General features: G+C 35.4%; 2 protein-coding genes across 2 annotated transcripts; one reads left to right on the top strand and one right to left on the bottom strand.

The window, feature by feature from the left end:
• Positions 1–503: 503 nt before the first annotated feature.
• LOC132157814 (2,4-dienoyl-CoA reductase [(3E)-enoyl-CoA-producing], mitochondrial-like) lies at positions 504–6,493 on the top strand. Its single transcript, XM_059567086.1, has 10 exons — positions 504–681; positions 1,142–1,341; positions 1,772–1,829; positions 2,294–2,380; positions 2,471–2,618; positions 4,413–4,512; positions 5,393–5,465; positions 5,701–5,847; positions 6,178–6,240; positions 6,345–6,493. The coding sequence occupies exons 1-10, from the start codon at positions 613–615 to the stop codon at positions 6,411–6,413; spliced, it is 1,014 nt and encodes a 337-aa protein (XP_059423069.1). The 5' UTR covers positions 504–612; the 3' UTR covers positions 6,414–6,493.
• A 2,012-nt stretch (positions 6,494–8,505) lies between these two features.
• On the bottom strand, positions 8,506–22,099 carry LOC132158699 (calbindin-like). Its single transcript, XM_059568233.1, has 11 exons — positions 21,952–22,099; positions 21,587–21,663; positions 16,786–16,860; positions 16,188–16,268; positions 15,721–15,777; positions 12,480–12,557; positions 12,322–12,377; positions 12,191–12,230; positions 12,056–12,109; positions 9,825–9,896; positions 8,506–9,263 (listed from the first exon to the last, which is right to left on the bottom strand). The coding sequence occupies exons 1-11, from the start codon at positions 22,028–22,030 to the stop codon at positions 9,150–9,152; spliced, it is 783 nt and encodes a 260-aa protein (XP_059424216.1). The 5' UTR covers positions 22,031–22,099; the 3' UTR covers positions 8,506–9,149.
• Between the last annotated feature and the right edge of the window lie 826 nt (positions 22,100–22,925).

Raw genomic sequence — 22,925 nt, forward strand, 5'->3', positions numbered from 1 at the left:
CTTTTGGCTCCCGGGTTCTCTCCGTTTGAGCAGATGCTTCCTTGGATCCCAGCTATCAGGTACGTCAGGCGTGATGGTATAGCGTTCCCTTAGTGGTGACGTCACCGCAGCATTGAAGTGACCTATGAAAGGGAACATCTCGGTTACGTATGTAACCTTGGTTCCCTGAATAGGGAACGAGATGCTGCGGTTCTGGCCGTGCCGTACCTTGATAGCATTCTTCTTCAGTCATGAAATCTGAGTGAAATGGCGCGCGGCACCAGGTATATATATGCGTACGCATGCATGGGCGGTGCCACGCGCTATTTGGCCAATAGGATTGGCGGTATGGTATAGGGCTTCAGACATTCGTCACACCGAAGGTGTTCCCATAGCGGTGACGTCACCGCAGCATTGAAGTGACCTATGAAAGGGAACCAAGGTTACATACGTAACCGAGATGTTTACCTCATAGACGGGGGTTTACCTCCATTTGTTTTTAAAGCAGTCTTGCCCTGACCAACATGGCGGGTGCATCTCTAGCGGAGAGGTGATTTCCACTCTTGACTGGAGCTCCACTCACCCAGCATGTCTGCAGCCAGACGCTATTGAAAAAATATTAGTTTTGACGCAATGTCGCTGCTCAGAAGACTGGCCGTGTTAAACAGAGTTTCTCCAAACAAGTGCTTCATACCAGCACGAGTAAGAATTACATTTTGTCCACGTGCAATTAAGGTTTTGTGCATGTATTTAGGCTACAATTTAGTTTCGAAATCTTATAAAATCCTGCCAATATAAAGTAATTTCTTTACCTGGAACTTTAGGTAAATAAACCATATATAAAATATAAGATTGTGCATTTAAGTGTATTTTAGAGAATTACATTTTAAATAGCTTGCAAAGTGTGTAATATTTTAGTAAAATATATCGTTATATCGTTATTATATATGCACAGAATAGGAAAACCGTGCCTTTCAAACTTGATTTTTCATTTGAGACCTATTGCATGCATTAGAATGTATAGTTGTCTAGCTTCAGCAGAGAACTGGCATTGTCATTATGACCTTTCACCCAGTTTCTATTTATAATAGCTAGGCTACTATTTATTCCTGACTGAATTAATGTATTAAATTAAAGTGACCATCTTTGCATCCTCTAACAGCCATTTGGAAATGGGACAAACACTTTATACCAGAGCAATCCTCCTCAAGCTAGATTCTTCCCACCTTCTGAAGGTATTATGCTTCTCCCAGGAACTTACAAAAACAAAGTGGCCTTCATCACTGGAGGAGGAACAGGACTTGGAAAAGCCATGACCACCACTCTGTCTTCACTGGGAGCAGAGTGTGTGATAGCCAGCAGGTTAGTTATTCTTCTTGTAAAATAAAAAAAAAACAAATAATAATAATATATACATATATATTGGTAATAGGAATGTTTCTTGAGCACCAAATCAGCAAGCATGTAAGAATGATTTCTGAAGGATCATGTGACTTACTGAAGACTGGAATTCAGCTTTGTCACCACAAGAATAAATTACATTTTAAAATATGTTCAAATAGAAAAGGGTTATTTTAAATTGTTAAATTGTTATTGTTTTTACTGTAATTCCGATCAAGTGAATATACCCTGGTGAGAATAAAGAGACTTCTTACTTTTGGCACACCTTGAGTTTATTTGTAGGTCTTTTAGTTCTTGAATAATTGCAAATGCACCCTACTAGCATAGCCAAAACTTAAAATAACTTTGAATTTGAGCGATTATCTGTCTTCTGTCGTCACATCACTTCCAGAAATCTTGAAGTTTTGAAGAAAACCGCTGATGAGATCTCACAACAGACAGGAAACAAGGTACCTCTGCTTAAGAAAGTCTATGCAAACTATTGTCATATTCTTAGAGTGATAAAGATAAATTAGAGATAGATTAGAGCTTGATAGATTAGAGCGGGAAGTCGTGGCCTAATGGTTAGAGAGTCGGACTCCCAATCGAAAGGTTGTGAGTTCGAGTCCCGGGCCGGCAGGAATTGTGGGTGGGGGGAGTGCATGTACAGTTCTCTCTCCACCTTCAATACCACGACTTAGGTGCCCTTGAGCAAGGCATCGAACCCCCAACTGCTCCCCGGGCGCCGCAGCATAAATGGCTGCCCACTGCTCCGGGTGTGTGCTCACAGTGTGTGTGTGTGTGTTCACTGCTCTGTGTGTGTGCATTTCGGATGGGTTAAATGCAGAGCACAAATTCTGAGTATGGGTCACCATACTTGGCTGAATGTCACTTCACTTTCACTTTCACTTTGATAAATGTGTTCCTGTTTCAGGTCCATGCCGTCCAGTGTAATGTTAGAGACCCTGCTTCAGTGGAGGCTGCTGTTAACCAGCTTGTAAATGATGTCGGCCTGCCTGATGTAGGTTTAGGTCTCCATATTTACAGCAGTGATGCAATAGATTCAGTCAGATAAACAAAACTGCTTCTGATATGCTTCATCAACCCACAGGTGGTGATAAACAATGCTGCTGAAAACTTCATCTCTCCTTCAGAGAAGCTTTCCCCCAATGCCTGGAGAACCATCACTGACATAGTGCTGAACGGCACTGCATATGTCACACTAGACATCGGGAAACGCCTCATAAAAGCTGAGAAAGGTGATTCTTTTATAGAAATGGAGCAAGGAATTTGTAGGCTAATTATTGAACGTTTTATTATGATAGAAAGCTTAACGTTATAAACAGTAGAGCATAGTGCTAGCAATACCAAGGGAATGCACTAATAAAAAATAAAAATGTGTACATGAAATGCAATGTAAGGCTCTTTGGATAAAAGCCTCTGCAATATGCATAAATACAGGAAACTGATGTTCGATTGGATGAATGGAAGTAGTTGATTTGGAGTACATGACCACTAGAGGGCAGTAATTGCAAAAAAGTATACCCAAATTACTGATAATCTGCGGTATTTGTCTTAGTGATTCTTTAATAGTTAACAAAATGTTTTGAATTTAATAGAAAGTTATATCAATAACATCTGTGAAAATAATGTTGTGTTGTTCCTTGATTTGTAGAAAGCTTGACATTGCAAAAAAAATGTTTACTATGTACAACATACCAAAAGTACAGCCACAAAATTACCTAATTTTACATGTAAACATGGTAAACCATGATATTAAATCAGAAATGTATAACCAAAAGTCCATCCATCCAGAAATGTAGTCCTATTGCTAAAAGGACAGTTTAGATCATTTCATTTTTTGTTCTGAAGAGTTTATATAAGTGCATTTTTGTTTTTGAGGGACCTTTCAAAATTATTTTCAGTAGTATCTGGTCACAGATGCTGTCAATAGAGATAAATATAGAACCCTAAAATATTTCTTTACTTTTACATTAATGTTCAAATGTTGTTTTTTATGCATGAAGTTGATCAAAAATGAAAGTAAATAAATTAATAATGTTACAAAATTTATTTAAATTAATGCTGTTCTTTTGAGCTTTCCATTCACCAAATAATCCTGAAATAATGAATCACGCTTTGCATAAAAGTATCAGCAAATCATCATATTAGAATCATTTCTGAAGAGTAATGTGTGGTGAGCTTTGTCATCACAGGAATAAAAAAATTATATTTTAAGATATATTAGAATGGGAAACCGTTGTCTTCAATTGTAATAATATTTCACAATAGGATTGTTTTTACTCTAATTTTAATCACATAAATGCAGCCTTGGAGAGATTTATGGTGGTCCAGATTATCCATATTTTTCTTTCACTGCCCATTTCTTCTGTGTAATGAGCTTGCCTGTGGCTTGTTGCACATCCCATGAGCCATGCTTTTGGAAATGTGGCATAAAATGTTGTCAAAATGTGGGATTTAGTTTTGGTATTCAAGCCTGTTTTAAAATAGGCTAATTCATGTGCATTCATGCTGTTTTCTGCTCTCTTTGTTTCCTGTTAAGATAACAGCTTCTGGCTGTAACCAGTAAGCCAGTGTAATTACTTCTCTGTAAATTAAGAAATCATTTGTCTTGATGTACATTTACTTTGCAAAGATAAGAGCCAAGTATGTGTGTGGGTACAATGACAACAAGCAAGAGAAGATGATTCTGCTTCATTGCCTCAGTCACATTAGTGTGTGTGTGTGTGTGATTATTTTGACCTCTTTCTGCTTCCTTGTACATTGTGATTACAGACTGTTCAATTGCTCCATTAACTCGTAGTCTAAAGATATTATACTATTGATTATAAGTTTGATCTTCACGACACTGTATTTGTGTTTGCATTTCACTGGGAATTGAAAACAAAGATTTAATTTATTATTTTTCTTCTTGATGCAACATAACAGCTTATACTGTCTTATCATCATCTAATTGTGTCTCAGATGACCTGAAGTTTAGTTTCATGTTATTTGAAGAACCAGAAACTGATAATATTGTTGAATTCATAAAGGTGCTGCATTTCTGGCCATCACCACAATCTATGCTGAGAGTGGCTCAGGATTTGTTGTGCCAAGTGCTGCGGCTAAAGCTGGAGTGAAGACGCTTTGCACGTATGTATGAATGTTACACTACAGACACATTTTTAGGTCCAGTTGTCTCCTTTGAGAATCAGGTCCTCCTGACAAATGCCTTTCTTGGAGGGCTGCATATATTATCATAAAGATGGTGTTGTGTGCTATGTTTCATTTACATTTTAATTGTAAGATGGGGGTCTTGATCCTCTCCCCTCAAGGGGTGTTAAATATGTGGAAAATACAACAGGCAGAGGTGAACAGCACCCTATCTAACTGATGATTCAGATCAGTAGCTCATTAATAATAATATCATCTCTGCCAAAATATTTAGTTCAGTGACAGGATTTATATATTTATATAATTTATACATTTCTTTATATATTATTACACACATTTTATATTTGTATTATTTAGTTATGTATATTATATTAAAATTGGTTATGCTGTATTATTAATGTTTACATATTCATAGTGTTTTAATATATTAATATAATAAATATAATGAATAAAATATTTTAAAAATTATTACATTTTCTCATTTTGTTTAGTTCAAATGTTTGAATGTTAGTGAACCACCGATGGTACAAACTAAAGGGGAAGTTGTTACTACTTCTTGTCCCTTCTGCTTTCTTAGTGTGGAAGTGTAATAAAAGTTATTTTTTCTAAATCTTACAAATACTAAAAAGCAGCCATTTGATTGCCTTTTCCATGGCTTGACTGTGAGTCACTATGTTTCTTATTGCTTTCCCTGTGTGCTAAACATAATGGTAAAAGGTCGTCTCAGGAAGTTAATGACACTAGAAACTGTGGTGGCCATGTCTGATAGATAGGATGAGCAGATGTCCCCAAAAAGTGGGACAAATTTTTAATATATCAGAGCATGTGTAAAAAGTCTGACTGATTCAGATACCCATAGGTCTCTGGCAGCAGAGTGGGGCAGATACGGCATGAGATTCAACATTATTCAACCAGGACCAATCAAAACAAAGGTAATGTTCATGTCTTTAAGTCCTCTCTGAAAACATCATCATCCAAACTTAAGTGAATTTATGGAGAAGTAGTGATGTCCAGTTTGTGAATGAATCATACTTCTAAATGTCAGATCTTTGATCTTTCTATCCAGTTAGGCTTTTTTCAATCTTTAAAGCTTTATGTTTTTAAAATGTTATGTAATCCATATGAAAAACAGTGCTTTACAGTGACTCCTCCGGTATTTTTCTGAAGGGTGCCTTTAGCAGAATGGATCCCATTGGTACGTTTGAGCAGGTGATGTTAGAGAATATAGCCGTGGGTCGTCTGGGAACTCCTGGAGAGATTGCCAACCTTGCTGCCTACCTCTGCAGCGATTATGCCAGCTGGGTAACAGGCGCGGTGAGTTTGGTGACCTTGTGTGAAAAGTGCTTCGTCTCTGTGGGCGAGAGCTCACCTAGCACCATCCCCACAGGGCCTCTCCGTTTACAGCCAAATGGAAATGGAGCCAAGGGCACACACTCCATCCCTCTTTCTCTCTCTGAATATCTGAGGGACTTTTTTTAAGGATTAGAGGAAGTGCTCCAGAGATCAATATGGAATTATATGGTCCGGCACATTACTGTAATGACCCAATACTTACAAAGTTAAGGACCCATGACAGGGCAGCTAATATATTTTTTCACAGTGAATGACAAATTTCCATATTATATATATCCTCTGTCCTCACAGATAATTCGAATGGATGGCGGTAAATACGTTTCCCTTGCCGGCGAGTTTAATGGCATGAAAGAGGTGATTTATTTATGTTTTTCTTCAAAGTCAATCAATCTGAAATTTACAACGGGGAGTTTATATTACTTTATTTATTATATGTTTACCTTGATTTCATTTGCTAGGTCACACAGGAGCAGTGGGCCATAATGGAAGCAAAAATCAGAAACACAAAAAGGATCGTAAACCTCTGAAACTGCAGTAACTCAGCACTAATGACAGTCCTGATCTCAATCTCCCATTGTAGCACAGAGTATCAACTATTTAGATATAAGATTTTATTTTATTTTGAGTTCTAGATTTGTGTACTTTTTGACCAGTCTGCCATTTTTGCCTTAAAGGTACAGGTTGTAGGACCTGCCACGAGATGGCACACTACCAAAACAATAACAATCGCGTGGTTTGATGACGCTAAGAAGGAGCGTGGAATGATGGGATTTGTTGTCTTTTACCCAACCGCTGACGGCCATCAATCAGATGGAAAGATAAATCATGGATTTAGCGCGAGTTCAACAATTTGCGCGAGTAGATTACATACAAAGTCAATGCAAAGACGCAATCAGACTATGGATCAGACGTGTCCTCGCGCGGGTCTAGAGACGCGCCCAGCGTTTGGCATGTATGCCCTATAATACTAATCTTGTTGATCGTTATAATAGCATACGTTTTCTGTAAAGATACGAATCAAAACAACTCACCTGTCGAGTAAAACACAAGCGAGATCGGCATCTCTTTCTAGTTGAAGTTTGTCGCGAAGCTACTTCCCATTTTGTCCACAACGCTGTTGTCATGTGGTTTCTACGTCAGTAAAGGCAGTAACAAAGGGTAACTAACGTCATTGATAGGCGACTGCACTGCCCCGTGTCACTGTTTAGAACGGGAATTTTCTCATGATTTACAAGTAGTTGAAAACATTAGAGATATTGTTAGTAATCAGCTGGACAAAATATATAACACTAGCCTAGTGGTTTTTAGATATTTTACTGCAAATATCTTACAAATTGTACCTTTAACTACCCATTGTAACAATGGCAATTACATTATGTATCCTGTAAACATGTAGGTTACCTTTTTAGTAGATATAGACCGTTTGGTATACATTAACTCATGTTATGCTTAGAAATTAATTTAGTCAAATATATATATTCTGAAGAATAAATTCTTCCTTAATTCTTATTTTATCCTTGTTTAATTATCAATTTGAAGATAAAAAAAAAGGTAAAGTAAAACAGTAATGTAAAATTATTATTTAAAATATCTAATCTATCTATAGTCATTCAATTAATTTCTTTTAAAAAATTAGCTGTCTTTTGAACAGTAGTGATATCATTTAATATATTATGTACTGATATATTTAAATTCTTAATATGTAATTTAATATATTTTCTGGACAAAACCTAAATATTGATGGTTTTAGGCCTCAATATGTCTTTATAGTCATTAGCGCTAAATATATAAGTTAGCCTTAACAATGGCATTTTCAGGTCAAGCCTAAATCACTGCATATTTCTGGCTGGGTGCTAAAATAGCTCATAAATTGGCATTGAAATTCTGGTTTCAAAACAATTTTCTGGCTACAGCTCTTGAGGGTAAGAGGCACTTCTCTTAAACGCCAATCATCCTTGGTGTTCCAGTCCAAAGGTGTCTAATCGAAAATTCCACAATTCCATAATATCTTGATATAGATATGGGAAAATATGAAAATCAAATTCATTTTCAATATGCTGCTTTAGTTTCATCAAGCTCTCAACGTTCCAACTAAATAAACAGGTTTAAACACAGTGTCTCTGTTTGTTCAATGATGCATAGTTTTATGTCTTGGGGTATCTGCTTTGGGAAGGTCAGCTGTTCAATTATAAGATAAGATCACGATCTCTTGAAACTTTAAATGGGAAGGAGAACTCTGCTGAGTGTTGCTGTGTTTTTGCTAGAACTCTCTTACCCTGGCTTTATGTTCATGTACTGTTTCAAAACCAGGCATTCATTTTGAGAATGATTTTATTTACTGAGCAAACTAACATTTGCATATTGCACTGAATCGCACAATGAACAATCTTCATAATTTACTCGTATTGTTCCAAACCCAACTTTCTTTCTTCTGCAGAACACAAAAGAAGGTATTTAGAAGAATGCTTCGACTGTTTTATCCATACAAAGAAAATCTTGTTTGGGTAAAAAACCAAACAACATTGGATCCCATTGGCTTTCATTGTATGTTCTGTTCCACAAAATAATAAAAATTTGGCTGGTTTTTAGGGACTAAGGGATCCATGACAAACAATTGGATTCAGGTAGTCATTCAATAAGTTTAATGTTTTCTTACACAGTGTCTGTGGTGTTTAGCATAGAGTAGCATGTCATTCTTTACAGTGCAAAATCTAACAGAGACAGGACTGGGGCGATGCATTACATTCGGCATGTGCTTGCAGTCAAAAATACCCCACTAGCAGGGCCTGCTGTCTGATACAAACATGCATTGCAAAAGTAAATGCAGCCTTTTGGAGATTTACATAGATCCCACCAACAGGCTGTGTCTCATCTGCATTCCTTGATGACATTATTGCTTTTGTCTATGATATTGGAAGATAAATCAGTACTTATTATACTTACTGAATAGGTATTGGTGGATACTTTGGATATTGAATCGAGATGGGGATTTGTTAGCATGTTGGGTCCCTTCTTTTGTTTAAGGAATTGTTTTGTTTATGTATGCAGTGTAGGTTGTTAAGTATTGTACTTGTGCCATTGTTAAAAAATCTGTACACTTAGAAACAGTATAGAAACAACTAATTGAAAAGTGCCACAGGGTTGCCTGTCTATGTGAACTCTGTGTTCCAAATGAAAGAACGTAAGAGGGTTCTAGCTACTTTATGCATCACAGGTGAGTTGAGGACGGGGTTCTGGGATAGTGTGAGCACCCATGGAAGTGTTCACATCTCCTCTGCGCACAACACCAGTGCTAACTCTGTTCTGTAGAGCTTGCCGCCATCAGACAGAGCCATGATGGCGCTCTTGTATGTCGGAATTTTGCTGACTTCTAGAACCTATGAAGATATCAAAAGAGCATCTAAAAGAAGAGCATATAATTTATAATATAAATTTTTTTATTTTATATATATATATATATATATATATATATATGTATATAGACACACATACAAACACACACACGAAAGACAACTACACTTCATTGAATCTTAAATTCTTGTGGAATGCATTTCCCCACAGACTTCCATGGTGCATTTCTATAAGTGCTAATTTTGTTTGTTTTTACAATCTGAGGGACTGAAGCTGTTATCTATGGTGTCTATAGATTTCTAGCTGAACTTGTACTGATCCCAGACAAATGCCTTTTTAGTAATAATAGTTATGTATGACAGTAATTTCTTCCTTTTTCTGTCCTCTAAAGCTGAGAATTTGCATGCAATCCACATGAAGCAGCAGGAGATTAGAGTTCTCACTACTAGTATTTTAATTTATGAGTCCTCTTCAGGAAAATAGTTTGTGCTCATCTGGAGCCTCAACTAAGACTCAGAATACATCAACAGATCTTATAAAAAATGAAAGCTTGAAACCTCCGATCAGCTGGGGTTTTAGATGCGTACCTTGTTGTTTTTCAAACAAAGGTCTTTGAGGAGGGCGTCAAGCTCATTTTCGTCCATGTAACCGTTCCTGTCCTGGGAGAGGCGGAGAGCATAGTTAACATTAACGAGCACAGATGTGTGACAGCCACTGAGGAAACTCAGCGTCATGCCACTTTACTATCATTTCCTGTATTCTCTATTCAAACATTAGGGACGCCTCATGCAATGTTCTCTAGGGAGAGATTGGAAATCAGGGCATTAAGGATTGGTTTTGCACACAGAGTCAATGCAATGACATGCTGGGTCTTGGGGTGCTCATTTGGTGCTTTGAAGAAAAAACAGCCAGAGAAAGTGGGCCTGTAGCATCCTTTAGATGGTCTCAGACATTTAGACATGCTTCTGAAATATCAGTCTATGTACTATTTGATTTAAAGGAAAACACCTCTTTTTATTCACCATCATGACCTACCAAATCCTTTTGTTTTCATATAATGTTTATATTTTTATATTTTTTTTTTAATTTTAAGGAACACAAAAGTAGATTTGATTAGATTAGATTTATATATTTTTTTTAATAAAATGTATATATATCTAAACATTAAGGGGATAGTTCACCCAAAAATGAAAATTCTGACATTAATTAACCTCATGTTGTTCCAAACCTGTAAGGCCTTCATTATCTTTGGGACACAAATTGAGAAATTTCTGATAAAATCCGAGAGCTATCTGACCCTCCAATAGACAGCAAGGGTCCTACCACGATCATAGTCTAGAAAACGTAGCGAGTACATTTGTAAAATAGTCCATGTGACATTAGGGGTTTAACCATCATTTTACGAAGCTATGAAAATACTGCAACATACTGCAAATAACAACATTTTTCAACAATTCTTCTCTTCCTCATCCTGTATGCTGTGGTGTGCCACAGAGTATCATGATGCATGCGCTTGCTTCAGCTTCATGATGCATGTGTGTGGGTTTCAACGTAAGCAGCAGCATTATGCGCATGTGTTGTTTACATAATGTGGAAGCAAGCGCATGCGTTGTGATACTGTCTCCATGATGGCAGAGCAAGGAGGAGAATAATTGTTTAATAGTCATTATTTTTGTTTTCTTTGTGCACAAAAAGTGTACATTTCTGGATCTTGATCATGTAAGGATCCTTGCTGTCCATGGCAGGGTCAGAGAGCTCTCGGATTTTATAAAAATATCTTAATTTGTGTTCCAAAGATGAACAAAGGTCTTACAACATGAGGGTGAGTAATTAATGACAGAGTTTTCATTTCTGGGTGAACTATCCCTTTAAATTAAGAATAAGCTAATCAAGTAAGTCTCTTATCATCTACATTTTTAGGAACACAGAAGTATTTTTATTATTTATATTTTATTTTATTTTCACAGCTTTTGGACAAAAAATAACAATTTAGCAACCTGGGATTGCAAATATGCCTCATTGTCACACATTTTTTTCTGTATTATTTTTATATATTGATATAATGTTTTGAGGTTAAATAATAACATAATTAAACTTCTTTTGTGAACTATTTTGTTAACTATTGCATAATGCATTGAAAACAAGCTTCATTGTGATTGTTCAAGAGAATTAAAGCATTAAATTAGGAATAAGCCCGTCAAGGAAGTCTGTGTATCTCTATAATATTTGTAAAGTGGCTTTAAATCGCCTCTTAATGACCTGATGAAAGAATGAGCTGGCCTGTTGCGTTGTCCAAGAGCAAACAGTATGAGGCCAAACCACATGTCTGCTAAATGCAGACCAGCAGTCAGGGTGTCTGTAATGAAACGCCTCAGAGCTTTAAGCAGATGCTGCATCCTCTAATGCCGCATCATCGCTCTGTGTTTTCTAATAGCCCAAAAATGTGTGCGTTTGAGCCGGTCTCCATGTAAGTTCGCAACCAGAACCTGCCAATCAATAAAGATCAGGAGTGCTGTCATCAGCAGTGAGGTATTTGCCCTATTCAGGGACACTGTAATACATTACAATGGAGCCAGGGCCAAACGATTCAGTGGTATTGGAGGTGTTATCCAGAAAGAGCACTGTCTTTGCATACTAATGGCTGCTTTCCTCTGGTCTTATACAATTGGAGACACTATGGCTGATCTATGCATGCTTGGTTATGCATAAAATCAACCAGTATTAAGTTTAGGCTTGAGGTATTTTAAGGCTGTCGGGCACAGAGGATTTTGATAATTAAATGATTTGACAGGGTGATTGATCAGTGCAAGAGACTTACCTGATCATATAACTCAAAAATCTTGTTGAACTCTTTTCTGGCCATTTTTACCCCCTGAGGAAAAGATTTGTTCAGTTGTAGGAGGTTAAGGGTAAATTCAGTGCATTTATGGGTTCATTCCTAATGCTGACAAACCTGAAACTTGAGCAGAAAGTTCTCCTGGTCTGGTAACAGCCTGTTTAAAAAATAAGAGGTATTTGCCATTTTTATATCAAAGTTAATAGGGCAATGATGAATATTCATAACGAATTTGCAAGCTTACGAACCGTGCCATTTCTGACAGACATAATTTTCCATCCTTATTTGAATCAAAAATTTTCAGCTGTAAAAAAAGTAAATAATAATTATTCTCTCAAGTGGCAAGTTTTCAAGGTGATACTAAATGCACATTTTTGTTGGGCTGTGTAGTTCACTCTGCGCTTACCGTAGTCAATGTGTACTCCTCTAATTTCTTCTCATTATATGGTTTTTTTGCCCTCTGAAGCAGGTCTTTCAAAAAATTCTGAAAAACATTATGTTGGTTTATACAGAGTCACTAAGAAATAAGGATGTTTAATATATTTTGAACAATAACTTCTAAACCTTCAATGACAGAAATACTTTGAGGTCCAAGGTTGTTAACTGATGCTATTAATTTCTGTTGAAGCCATCAGCCTGCATTATTTTAATTTATTTTCTAAATAGTCCTGTTCAGCATCAAGATTCCTGGAGGGAAAAAAACATGATTCTGCACAGAAATCTCCACCAATCAGAGAATCGCAACAAAAAAACTGCACTTCTGTTAAGCACTGCAAATGACAAGAGTCAGTTTCTGTACACACTCAAGACTACCTAAATATTTGTAATTTTGCATAATATGCATTTTTTTTCATTAATATGCATATTTTAAAAAGCTGACATTTTGAAAGCTGTCATTTTTAATTTGATCTTTTGCAATGCTTCATGTGATTTGTAATTCTTTTCCAAGTTAAAGCCTTGTACCTTTTGTCTTTGTCTGATTTCAAATGCTAAAGTTGTGATTCACCTTGTAGGTAATTGGTTTAGGTCAAGGCTTATAACTATTAAAGAAAGACCTTTCAAAATCCATATGGGGAAAAGTTCATGAGTAAAATACTTCCAGAACCAAGGCTGCTGGCATTTTTGCATTTGTTTATAGAGTATAACCAGTTTTGACCAATCAGCATCCATGACCGGAACTATCCATATTATGTTTTGTATAGTGGTGCTGTCTCCAAAATGCAACGTCCATAATTCACAGAGCTCTCAGAATTTCGCTTTCCTGCTGGAGGTCCATTAGTGCGTCCAAAAGCAGTCCGGTGTTGACAGATTGCACTCATCAATTCACTGACTGTAAATCTGGCAGCTGTTCAAAGAAACCGCTCCCTATTTGAATTTAAATGCACAAATCCTCAGTGCTTCCTTTACTCAAGCACCTTTGAGGGATGCATAATGTTATTAGTGTTGGTCTCAAAATCAAATCTTTTGTTCTGTTTGTCGTTGTACCCTCCAGTCCACATGCTGGAGAAAGACCTAGAGCGCTGCTGACTTTTAAGGTACAAGGTGCCTTCTGAGGAGATTTGCATCTTTAGTTTAATTGTGTGTTGTTAATTAGTTTACTCTGTCCTGAGTGATATGAAACAAGATCATAAAGAGATAATAGGATGGAACTGAACTTTAAGTATGCTGATCAGCAAGTCTGTGTGCCAAATGTGTTACTACTCCCTGCCAAACCCAAAAGATGTTAACCCTCATGTCCATGTTCATCTGAGAGCTCTGAAGGCTAATTTAGTGTCTTAACAAACAAACTTCCCTAACCCTTTTTTGTTGGAACAGATTTGGTGAAATATAGCCTTATATCACTATATCACCTGCAGCAAGTGGGTGCCATCAGAATGAGAGCACAGCTGATTAAAAAAATCACACTAATCTACAAGTAATCCACAATCATCAATTAATGTCTTGTGAAGCAAAAAGCTGTGAGTTTGTAGGAAACAAATCCACCATTAAAGCATTTCAGCTTTGAACCATTGCTTCTGGCCAAAATAGCAATCCATAATCCATGATAACACTTAACATAATAATGAACAAAATCCACCAACATTTGTTTAGAACGGTTGTGGATTGTGCATATTGTGCATATTTCTCTCCCAATTTAGACAAGATGACCTTTTCACTGAAGAAAGCAATATAAAGGATTTTAGCTGGAAGCAACAGTTAGAACATCTTAATGATGGATTTATTAAAAACACACAGCTTTTCACTTCACAGAATGTTTATTGATGGCCTGGAGTTTTGTGGATTACTTGTGGATTATTGTGATTTTTTTTTCCAGATGTTTGAATATGATGGCACCCATTCACTGCAGATGATTCATTCATTCATTTTTTTGCATTTTAACCAAAAAAGTACAGTTTGCTTCAGATTTCAGTGGCTATAATCAAGCTTCCGGCTGTTGTGATCCATTTCTTCTGTATTCTAAAATCCATTGATGTGTAAGAACAAATACGCGCAGACAGATGGGATGTGTTGCTATCTTCAGCCCTCATTGCACAATGCTGATTGTGTTTTCATACTGCTTTTGATACAGATGAGAGGAGTTCTCATTCCTCAAAAATATAAAAATAAAAAATGCCCATCTTGGTATAGGACACAGAGCAGTGACTGTGCAGAAATCACTAAAATGTAAAACACCTCAGTTCATTCACATGATGGGGTAATGGTTTCGATGAAAGTTAGGTCCAGACTGCAGAGTTGGTGCATCTGCTTCAACACCAATAAAATGCAACCCACCAAGTTTTTTCTAAACTTTCGCCTGTTTACCAAGAGTTATTTGTCTTACTACAGTTTCATTGAGAATCAATAGGGTGACTGAGAGGCATATCCTCAAGCAGGCATCTCTGAGAGGGCATGGCACTGGTGTAGGGCAGAATTCTAAACTGAGTGTATACTGTTTCCAATATGATATGGAAAGTTTTAAAAGATTTTTTATTTTATTTTATTTATTCTTTATTTTTACTCGATATTTCTTGTGGCTTATAATAAAAAAATATTTAGATTTTTCATATGTAATATATGTTTCATATGTTTGAATATGATGGCACCCATTCACTGCAGATGATTCATTGGTGAGCAAGTGATGTAATGCTACATTTCTCAAAATCTGTTCCAACTGAGAAACAAACTTATCTACATATTGGATGGTCCAAGGGTGAGTAATTTTTATTTTACATGAATTTTTTTTTTATGTTTTTCATTTTTGTTGAACTATTTGTTTAATTGATACTTCATGACTCAAGTATATGAGAACAGATTATGAATGCCAAAAATGAGTCACTTCAATGCATTTTTTCATATTAAGATGCAGTACGTTACTTAGTTTTATTGTATTTTTCTATAACACGTTTTTGTTGAGGTCAAACTGAAAAGTACATGTTGACCTTTTTTGTAAAATACAGGGTTAAAGCTGTAGTGTGGCCTGGTTTAGTCAGGGCAACACATATTTGAAGGGAAAATAACAGGACTGAAATTACTAGTATTATTTTTACTCCTACAGCACTGGGGTCTCTGGGTCTTGACACACAAAGATGTTAGACCATCTTTGTTTGTTCCTCAAACAAAGCTCTCTGAGCTCACATTTTGTGAAAGGTTAAAAGTTTGTGTCTCACCTTAAGTTCGTCAGCTTCGATGTATCCACTGTGATCAGCATCATAAGTTCTCCAAGCCTGGTGGAGAAATTAATAACATTAAACATTGGAATTGTTACAGAAATCTGAAACTGATCTTCAGAATTTAAATTTTTAAATGTCTTTAAGATTTTACATATATATGTAAATATGTGAAATATGTAAAAAATATATATATATATATATGTTTTTGAAAGAAGTCTATTATACTGTTTGGTGAGAAATACATTACATACAGTAATATTATGAAATATAACAATTTATTACAAAATATTACAAAAATGTTTTCTATTTTAATATTTATGGTTAAAACTGAATTTTCAGCAGCCATTTCTCAGTGTCACATGATCCTTCAGAAATCATTTTAATATGCTTATTTGGTGCTGTCATCGCTGTAATTATATTCTTCAAAGACATGCAATGTATATTCTAGTTTGTATAAACCTCACCTGCATAAATTCTGCACAGGATTTCAGCTGTTGTCTGAAAAATAGCAAGAAGTTTTCCTCTGTTGGTAGGATTTGAACCAGCTGTGAAAGATGTAAAATCAAAGATCAGGTAAACAAAATGAATGCATTTTTGATTCATGTAATGTGCATCAATTCCTATGGGAAAGACAAGTTGACTGTCAGCTATGAAGGGATGTCAATTTATGAAATGTCAAAGGCTGCTGGGTCTGAGGATATCTGCTCAGTGATAGCATCTCTAAAATGATTCACCCCGAGACTGCTGCATCGATGGCTGTAAATCACTCCTCTGAACAGGTTACACATTCAGGAATCTGGACAAGTGATTCTGTTTTCATAACCGAAGCTTTGATTGTCAGAAGTGGCTCATGGTACTTTTGTTGGATGAAAGCATTTCATAAATGAACAACCGGTAAATCAACAGCACATGAGTTGAATACTGGATTGTGTCAACATGCCAAACCTTTTTAATTTTGGAGCCTAAACTCTGCCAGACAAAATTCCTTGTGCTAGCCATTTGGACAGTAAAGAAAAATATAATATTTTAATTCCATAGCATAGGGGGTTTTAGCTTTCCTACCTCAATGATACCTATTTTTCCATCAGCATTTTGCTCATATTTCTCCACAAAGGCCTTCATTTTGTCTGTTAGTTCCTGGGGAAAAAATAAAATAATTTAACAAGCAGGCATTCTAAAGAGTACAATTTTTTTTTTTTTTTTTTGGCATTTTAACCAAAAAAGTACAGTTTGCTTCAGATTTCAGTGGCTATAATCAAGCTTCCGGCTGTTGTGATCCATTTCTTCTGTATTCTGAAATCCATTGATGTGTAAGGAACAAATACGCGCAGACAGATGGGATGTGCTGCTATCTTCAGCCCTCATTGCACAATGCTGATTGTGTTTTCATACTGCTTTTGATACAGATGAGAGGAGTTCTCATTCCTCAAAAATATAAAAATAAAAAATGCCCATCTTGGTATAGGACACAGAGCAGTGACTGTGCAGAAATCACTAAAATGTAAAACACCTCAGTTCATTCACATGATGGGGTAATGGTTTCGATGAAAGTTAGGTCCAGACTGCAGAGTTGGTGCATCTGCTTCAACACCAATAAAATGCAACCCACCAAGTTTTTTCTAAACTTTCGCCTGTTTACCAAGAGTTATTTGTCTTACTACAGTTTCATTGAGAATCAATAGGGTGACTGAGAGGCATATCCTCAAGCAGGCATCTCTGAGAGGGCATGGCACTGGTGTAGGGCAGAATTCTAAACTGAGTGTATACTGTTTCCAATATGATATGGAAAGTTTTAAAAGATTTTTTATTTTATTTTATTCATTCTTTATTTTTACTTGATATTTCTTGTGGCTTATAATTAAAAAATATTTAGATTTTTCATATGTAATACATAGAAATAGTTTAGGTTGAGTGGGCCTCTTTCAGAGAAGGATGAACAGAGTGAATTTCAATTAACCTTATTTGTGTGAATTAATTTGAATCTAAAATATAAACACAACCAGTCAAAGGTTTTTGAACGGTAAGATTTATAATGTTTTTTAAAGAAGTCTCCTCTTCTAACCAAGCCTGTATTTATTTGATCCAAAGTACAGCAAAAACCAGTACAATTTAGAATTATTTTTACTATTTTAACATAAATGTTTTCTATATGAATGTATTTTAAAATGTTATTTATTCTGGTAATTTTGAAGCTGAATTTTTATACATTATACTTATATATATATATTTATACATTATTCCTGCATAAATCTTCAGAAATCATTCTAATATTCTGATTTGGTGCTTAAAAACATTTATTATTATTATTATTATTATTATTATTATTATTATTTTGAAACAGCTAAGTAGATTTTCAGAAGAACAGTATTTTTCTGAAAAAGAAATCTTGTAACATTTTTGTAAAATTATAAATGTCTTTATCATTAATTTGTGATCAATTTAAAGCATCCTTGGTAAATAAAAGTATTCATTTCTATAATTTCTTTCCCTCACAAAAAAAAGAAAGAAAAAAAAAAGATATATACTGAAGTCAAGAGTTCGAATGGTATAGTGTGTAATGTAACGAAAACGTTTTATTTCAGATAAATGCTGATCTTTCTATTCATCAAAGAATTCTGAAAAGAAAAGTTTCCTGAACAGCAAATCAGCATATTAGAATGATTTCTGAAGGATGGGAGTATGCTGAGAATTTAACTTTGATCACAGGAATAAATTACATTTTAAAATATATTCAAAGCAGTTCTTTTAGTGCCAATATTTAATTATATTACTGCTTTTGCTGTATTTTGAATCAAATAAATGCAGGCTAGGTGAGCAGAAGAGAGTTCTTTAAAAAAAATCTAAAAAAAAAATCTTATTGTTCTAAAACACTTGACTGGTAGTGTATGTTTGTGTGTGTGTGTGTGTGTGTGTGTGTGTATATATATATATGTATATATATATACACACACATATACACATGTATATATAAATATATATATATAGTTTAGAAATATTCCTCTAAATCTTTAGAGTTGTCTGAACAAGCACTTTCATATGGAGCAATGTTGTTGATTTGTTCAATGTTTTGGAGCATGAATAAATTATGCAGTTAATCAAGGATTATTGTTTTGTTGCTTGCTGTCCTTATGCTGCTGTTGATGTTTTTGTCATCAGTTATTTGTTGGCTCATATTTTTACTCATTCGATGTTTGTAGATTGTCACCATTATTGAGGTTTGTGCGTTGAGTTCCATGTACTGTACATCTATGAATACATTTTCAGTCTGCTTTTTTCCAGAACAGTGAAGTACGGTAAGCAGAGATGTACAAGATTAAATGAGTCTTAAAGTCTGAATAAATTAAATTGTTATATGCAGAGGCCCATGAGAGACATTCAGGGAGCAGAAAAGCACAGCACAATATCATTAGAGGTGTGAAATGACCCAGTGGCTGCTTTTCCTCAGTCCTGTCACAGTCCATCACTTCCTCTTTACGCCTAATAGGGCTGTAACTCAATGACATGGGAATCTCAATAAAGTACAGCGACTGGACACAACCTCGAGAACAACATGGAGGACAAGGAAGTCACTGTTTTAAAATGTCAGACCAGCTGCACACCTGTATATTTGGATCTTGCTGGTAAAATATGAAATGGAGTGATTGTAGAAGTTTAAAATCAGTGCTTGTAAATGCTTGTTTGTATAAAAGGTTGAGGTTTACCTATTAACAATATCATGGTGATTGATACTGTAACTACCAAACTGGTTCAAAAAGCCTCTTTAGTCAAAATGGACATTTAGAATTAGCAATGTATTCTATCAGATTTTATTGAACAACATACACTGTATTGCCAAAAGTATTGGGACACCACAATCTCACTGTTACAAACCTTATGATATTGTGATAAATGATATTGTAGGGAATTGTGTGTAGGGAATTGTAGGGAATTGTGTGGAAATTATAAAGTAGTCAAATCTGTTCATTAGAAGGGGGTGACCCAATACTTTTGGCAATATGTGTATATTGGTAATATTTTATATTTTTATATTTTCAGTGCACATTTTATTAATTAATTTTTTATTATTTTTTGTAGTCATTAATGAAGGCCTTTTCACCTTTTTGTTTTGGCAACAACCAATCAACATTATCAATATGTTTTATTATTATTAGCAGTGGCGGTGATTATTTTATTTTATTTTAATAGCTTGTGCATGTTCTTGGTGTTCCATCACCCAGTCAACATTATCAATATGTTTTATTAACATAATAATTGGTTAAGTTTGAATTTTATTTTATTTTATTTTATTATCAATATGTTTTTATTTATTTATATATGTATTTATTGTCTCAAAACAGTTTCAGTTGTTCCCTTGACCAGACATTTTCAGTCCTTTACTTCCAAGGGTCACAGAGCAACTGCCATTGCTCCCATAAAGAGCAAGCCTTGAGACCTTGAGCATGATACCAAACCCGGGTTGCTCATGGAGGACTGCTAAATGACTACGTACTCTGACCTTCATGATGGAACAACTCAAAACTTCACGTTTGTTAATATGATGTTCATTGCAGTCATTTAGTTCCAAATTATTCAGTATGTATTCAGTCATTCCCAGCCCTTATAAACGTCGTTTGCTTGACAGTTTCATCATTTGCATTTTCCAGACAAGAACAAACCCTCATTCGTACCAGTAATGAGTTTCATCCAAGGTCATTCCACTACATCAAGTCTGCAAGCAGTTCTCTTCATGAGGCTTAGGTTCTTTCATCTTTTTTTTCAACACAACTTACATTGCTGTTCTTTATAGATAACAGCATAACTAGCATATTGCAACTACAAAGGATGGTAGAGTTATTGTAAAACAAATGCAAATGAGGATTTATTTTCTATGAAGCAAATGAGGGGAGGAGGCAGCAGCAGATGTGCATGGACACAGATGGGGAGACAGACTGACTCTAACGTGCTGACTGAGACAAACTGGGACAAAGTCTCTGTCCTCTATCAAAGCTTTAACAGGTCAATATCTTCTCAAAAGGTCACAAAGATAAAGTATAATTTTACTGAAGCAAAATGAGATTCATTTAGATGACCTGTGACCATGACCAACACCTCATATGATTAGCAGATATTATTTTGTTGGGTTGCAGTGATGCCTGATGCAAAATAATTTTTCAGTGTTAACAAAGTTATTGTTTATATATATATATATATATATTTTTTTTTTTTTTTTTTTTCATTTATTTATTTTTTTTTTTCATTTATTCATTCATTCATTCATTCATTCACATTTTCAAACTCCTCTACAGCTAAAATAATTCAGGGAAACTGAATTTTGCCATTTTCTTGCAATCTGCTTCCATATCCTTAAAGTATCAAACAAAAATGAATCAGATTAAAAAACATTTAGACAAGAGTTTTTCCAGATTTAGGCAAAATTTTGACAAGAACATTCTTTATTCTATAGTCTTAAAACCCGGAAATTGGGTTGTTTTGACCCAGCGGATGGGTTATACCAGAAGGTTGAGTTAAACATTTAACCCAACTGCTGGGTCAAAACAACAGTTGCTGGGTTTTTCTGTATTTATCCTAGCATTTAACTTAGTGTATGTTTATATATTATAAATTTAATAAATTGCATTTTGCAATTTTTTTATTCTATAAAACAATACCGTTTTTTAATTTATTTTTTTATTTTTTTTATTCAATTTAGTGATTTTTTCGAGAAATAGTTTTTTGCTTGTTCCCCAATAACAGATTCTGGATACTGTGCTTATTATTATTATATTGCATTATCAACACAATATCTTCTTGGGATATTTCACATATCTAGTCTGATGCTAATATACCAATATGCAGCAGAAGACTGAAGAAAACTGTGACTTACCAGTCCTGCTTGTTTTCGAGCTTGCTGAAGTTCTCTGATAAAATTCTGCAACTCCTTCCCCTCGATATATCCATTACCTAAGAGCATTTACAGCCCAAATCAATGACATAACACAGATGAGATGTGTTTCATCAGTCAGCCAAAAAAGTGTATTTGAAAACCATCTGAAATGACTAACAATCTATCTCTTCACATTTTCACATCCTCACAGATTAATGACTGTCTGTTAGGTAAGATACATTAGACAAATAATTTTAACCAAACTTTTGGAAACCAGTTGCAAAGCAGGTGGCAAGGATAATCCCAATTTTTTTTTCTTCCCCAAAAATGTTTCAGTTCATGAAATCCACAGAATAAGAAATTACCATCGTTGTCATAATGATGGAATATATCCAGGAACTGAGAGGCTGAGATCTCTACTCCTTGCAGGTAGGCGTTTGCCATGTTTTCGTGTGTCAGGCGCTGATGCTGTGAGACCGATGCTGTGAGAATGGCTCTGTGATGTCTCCAGTATTTAAGTGAATTTCCGCCCTCCCCTCAGATGATGGCAAACGCGCAGCGCACCTCTGTCTCCGCGCGCCGCAGGTAGCGCGCGCACTGCTGAGCTACACAGATGTGAGACGCATTTAAATCAGGACTTCTTTCTGCGCGGATGTCACATACTCCAACCGATTTTTGTATTGTTATTTGTTTCAGCATTATGTTAATTTCAACAATGCTTTCTGTAACGTGGTCAAGATAGCCAGCGCGCCTTTTTTTTTTTTTTTTTTTTTTTTTACGTGTTGCAAAATGATCAGAGTATTAATTACATTTTATTTTGCAATCATTTCCGATACTACGTTAAGGCATGATAGACTTGCACGTCACATATTTCAGAAAAGGTTTTGTGGTTTATAAAAAAAAAAAAAAAAAAAAAAAGTAGTTTGAGGCGACTTGAATCTGGACAGATATCGTGACTGACTGACACTTCCTTCATATTTTCACGCAGGCTAAAAATCTAGAAAATGTTCAACAGTGCTTTAAAATGATTTTTGTTCAGAATCTGCAAAGTTAAACTTGCAGTTCCCAGACACAGGGCTTTGGAAAGCACCACTAATAGCTTGGCCTTCACAATTCAGAGACTTCATCATCCAGAAGGACAAACTTTTCTGTATGCTGTGTGTAAGAATTTATCCAATAATGCTGAACTTATGGAATAAATTTTCCCTTTGCCTCTCTACTGACATCATTCCCTGTTCAGTTTTTTTTGTTAGTTTTCTCTTGTTTAATTCATAAAAAATGAGGAATGACCCATTAGATAATTGCTCTCCATATGTTAATTAATGAGGCTCTACCCATA

This window comes from Carassius carassius, chromosome 15, assembly GCF_963082965.1.
Source record: "Carassius carassius chromosome 15, fCarCar2.1, whole genome shotgun sequence".
Lineage (NCBI taxonomy): Eukaryota > Metazoa > Chordata > Actinopteri > Cypriniformes > Cyprinidae > Carassius > Carassius carassius.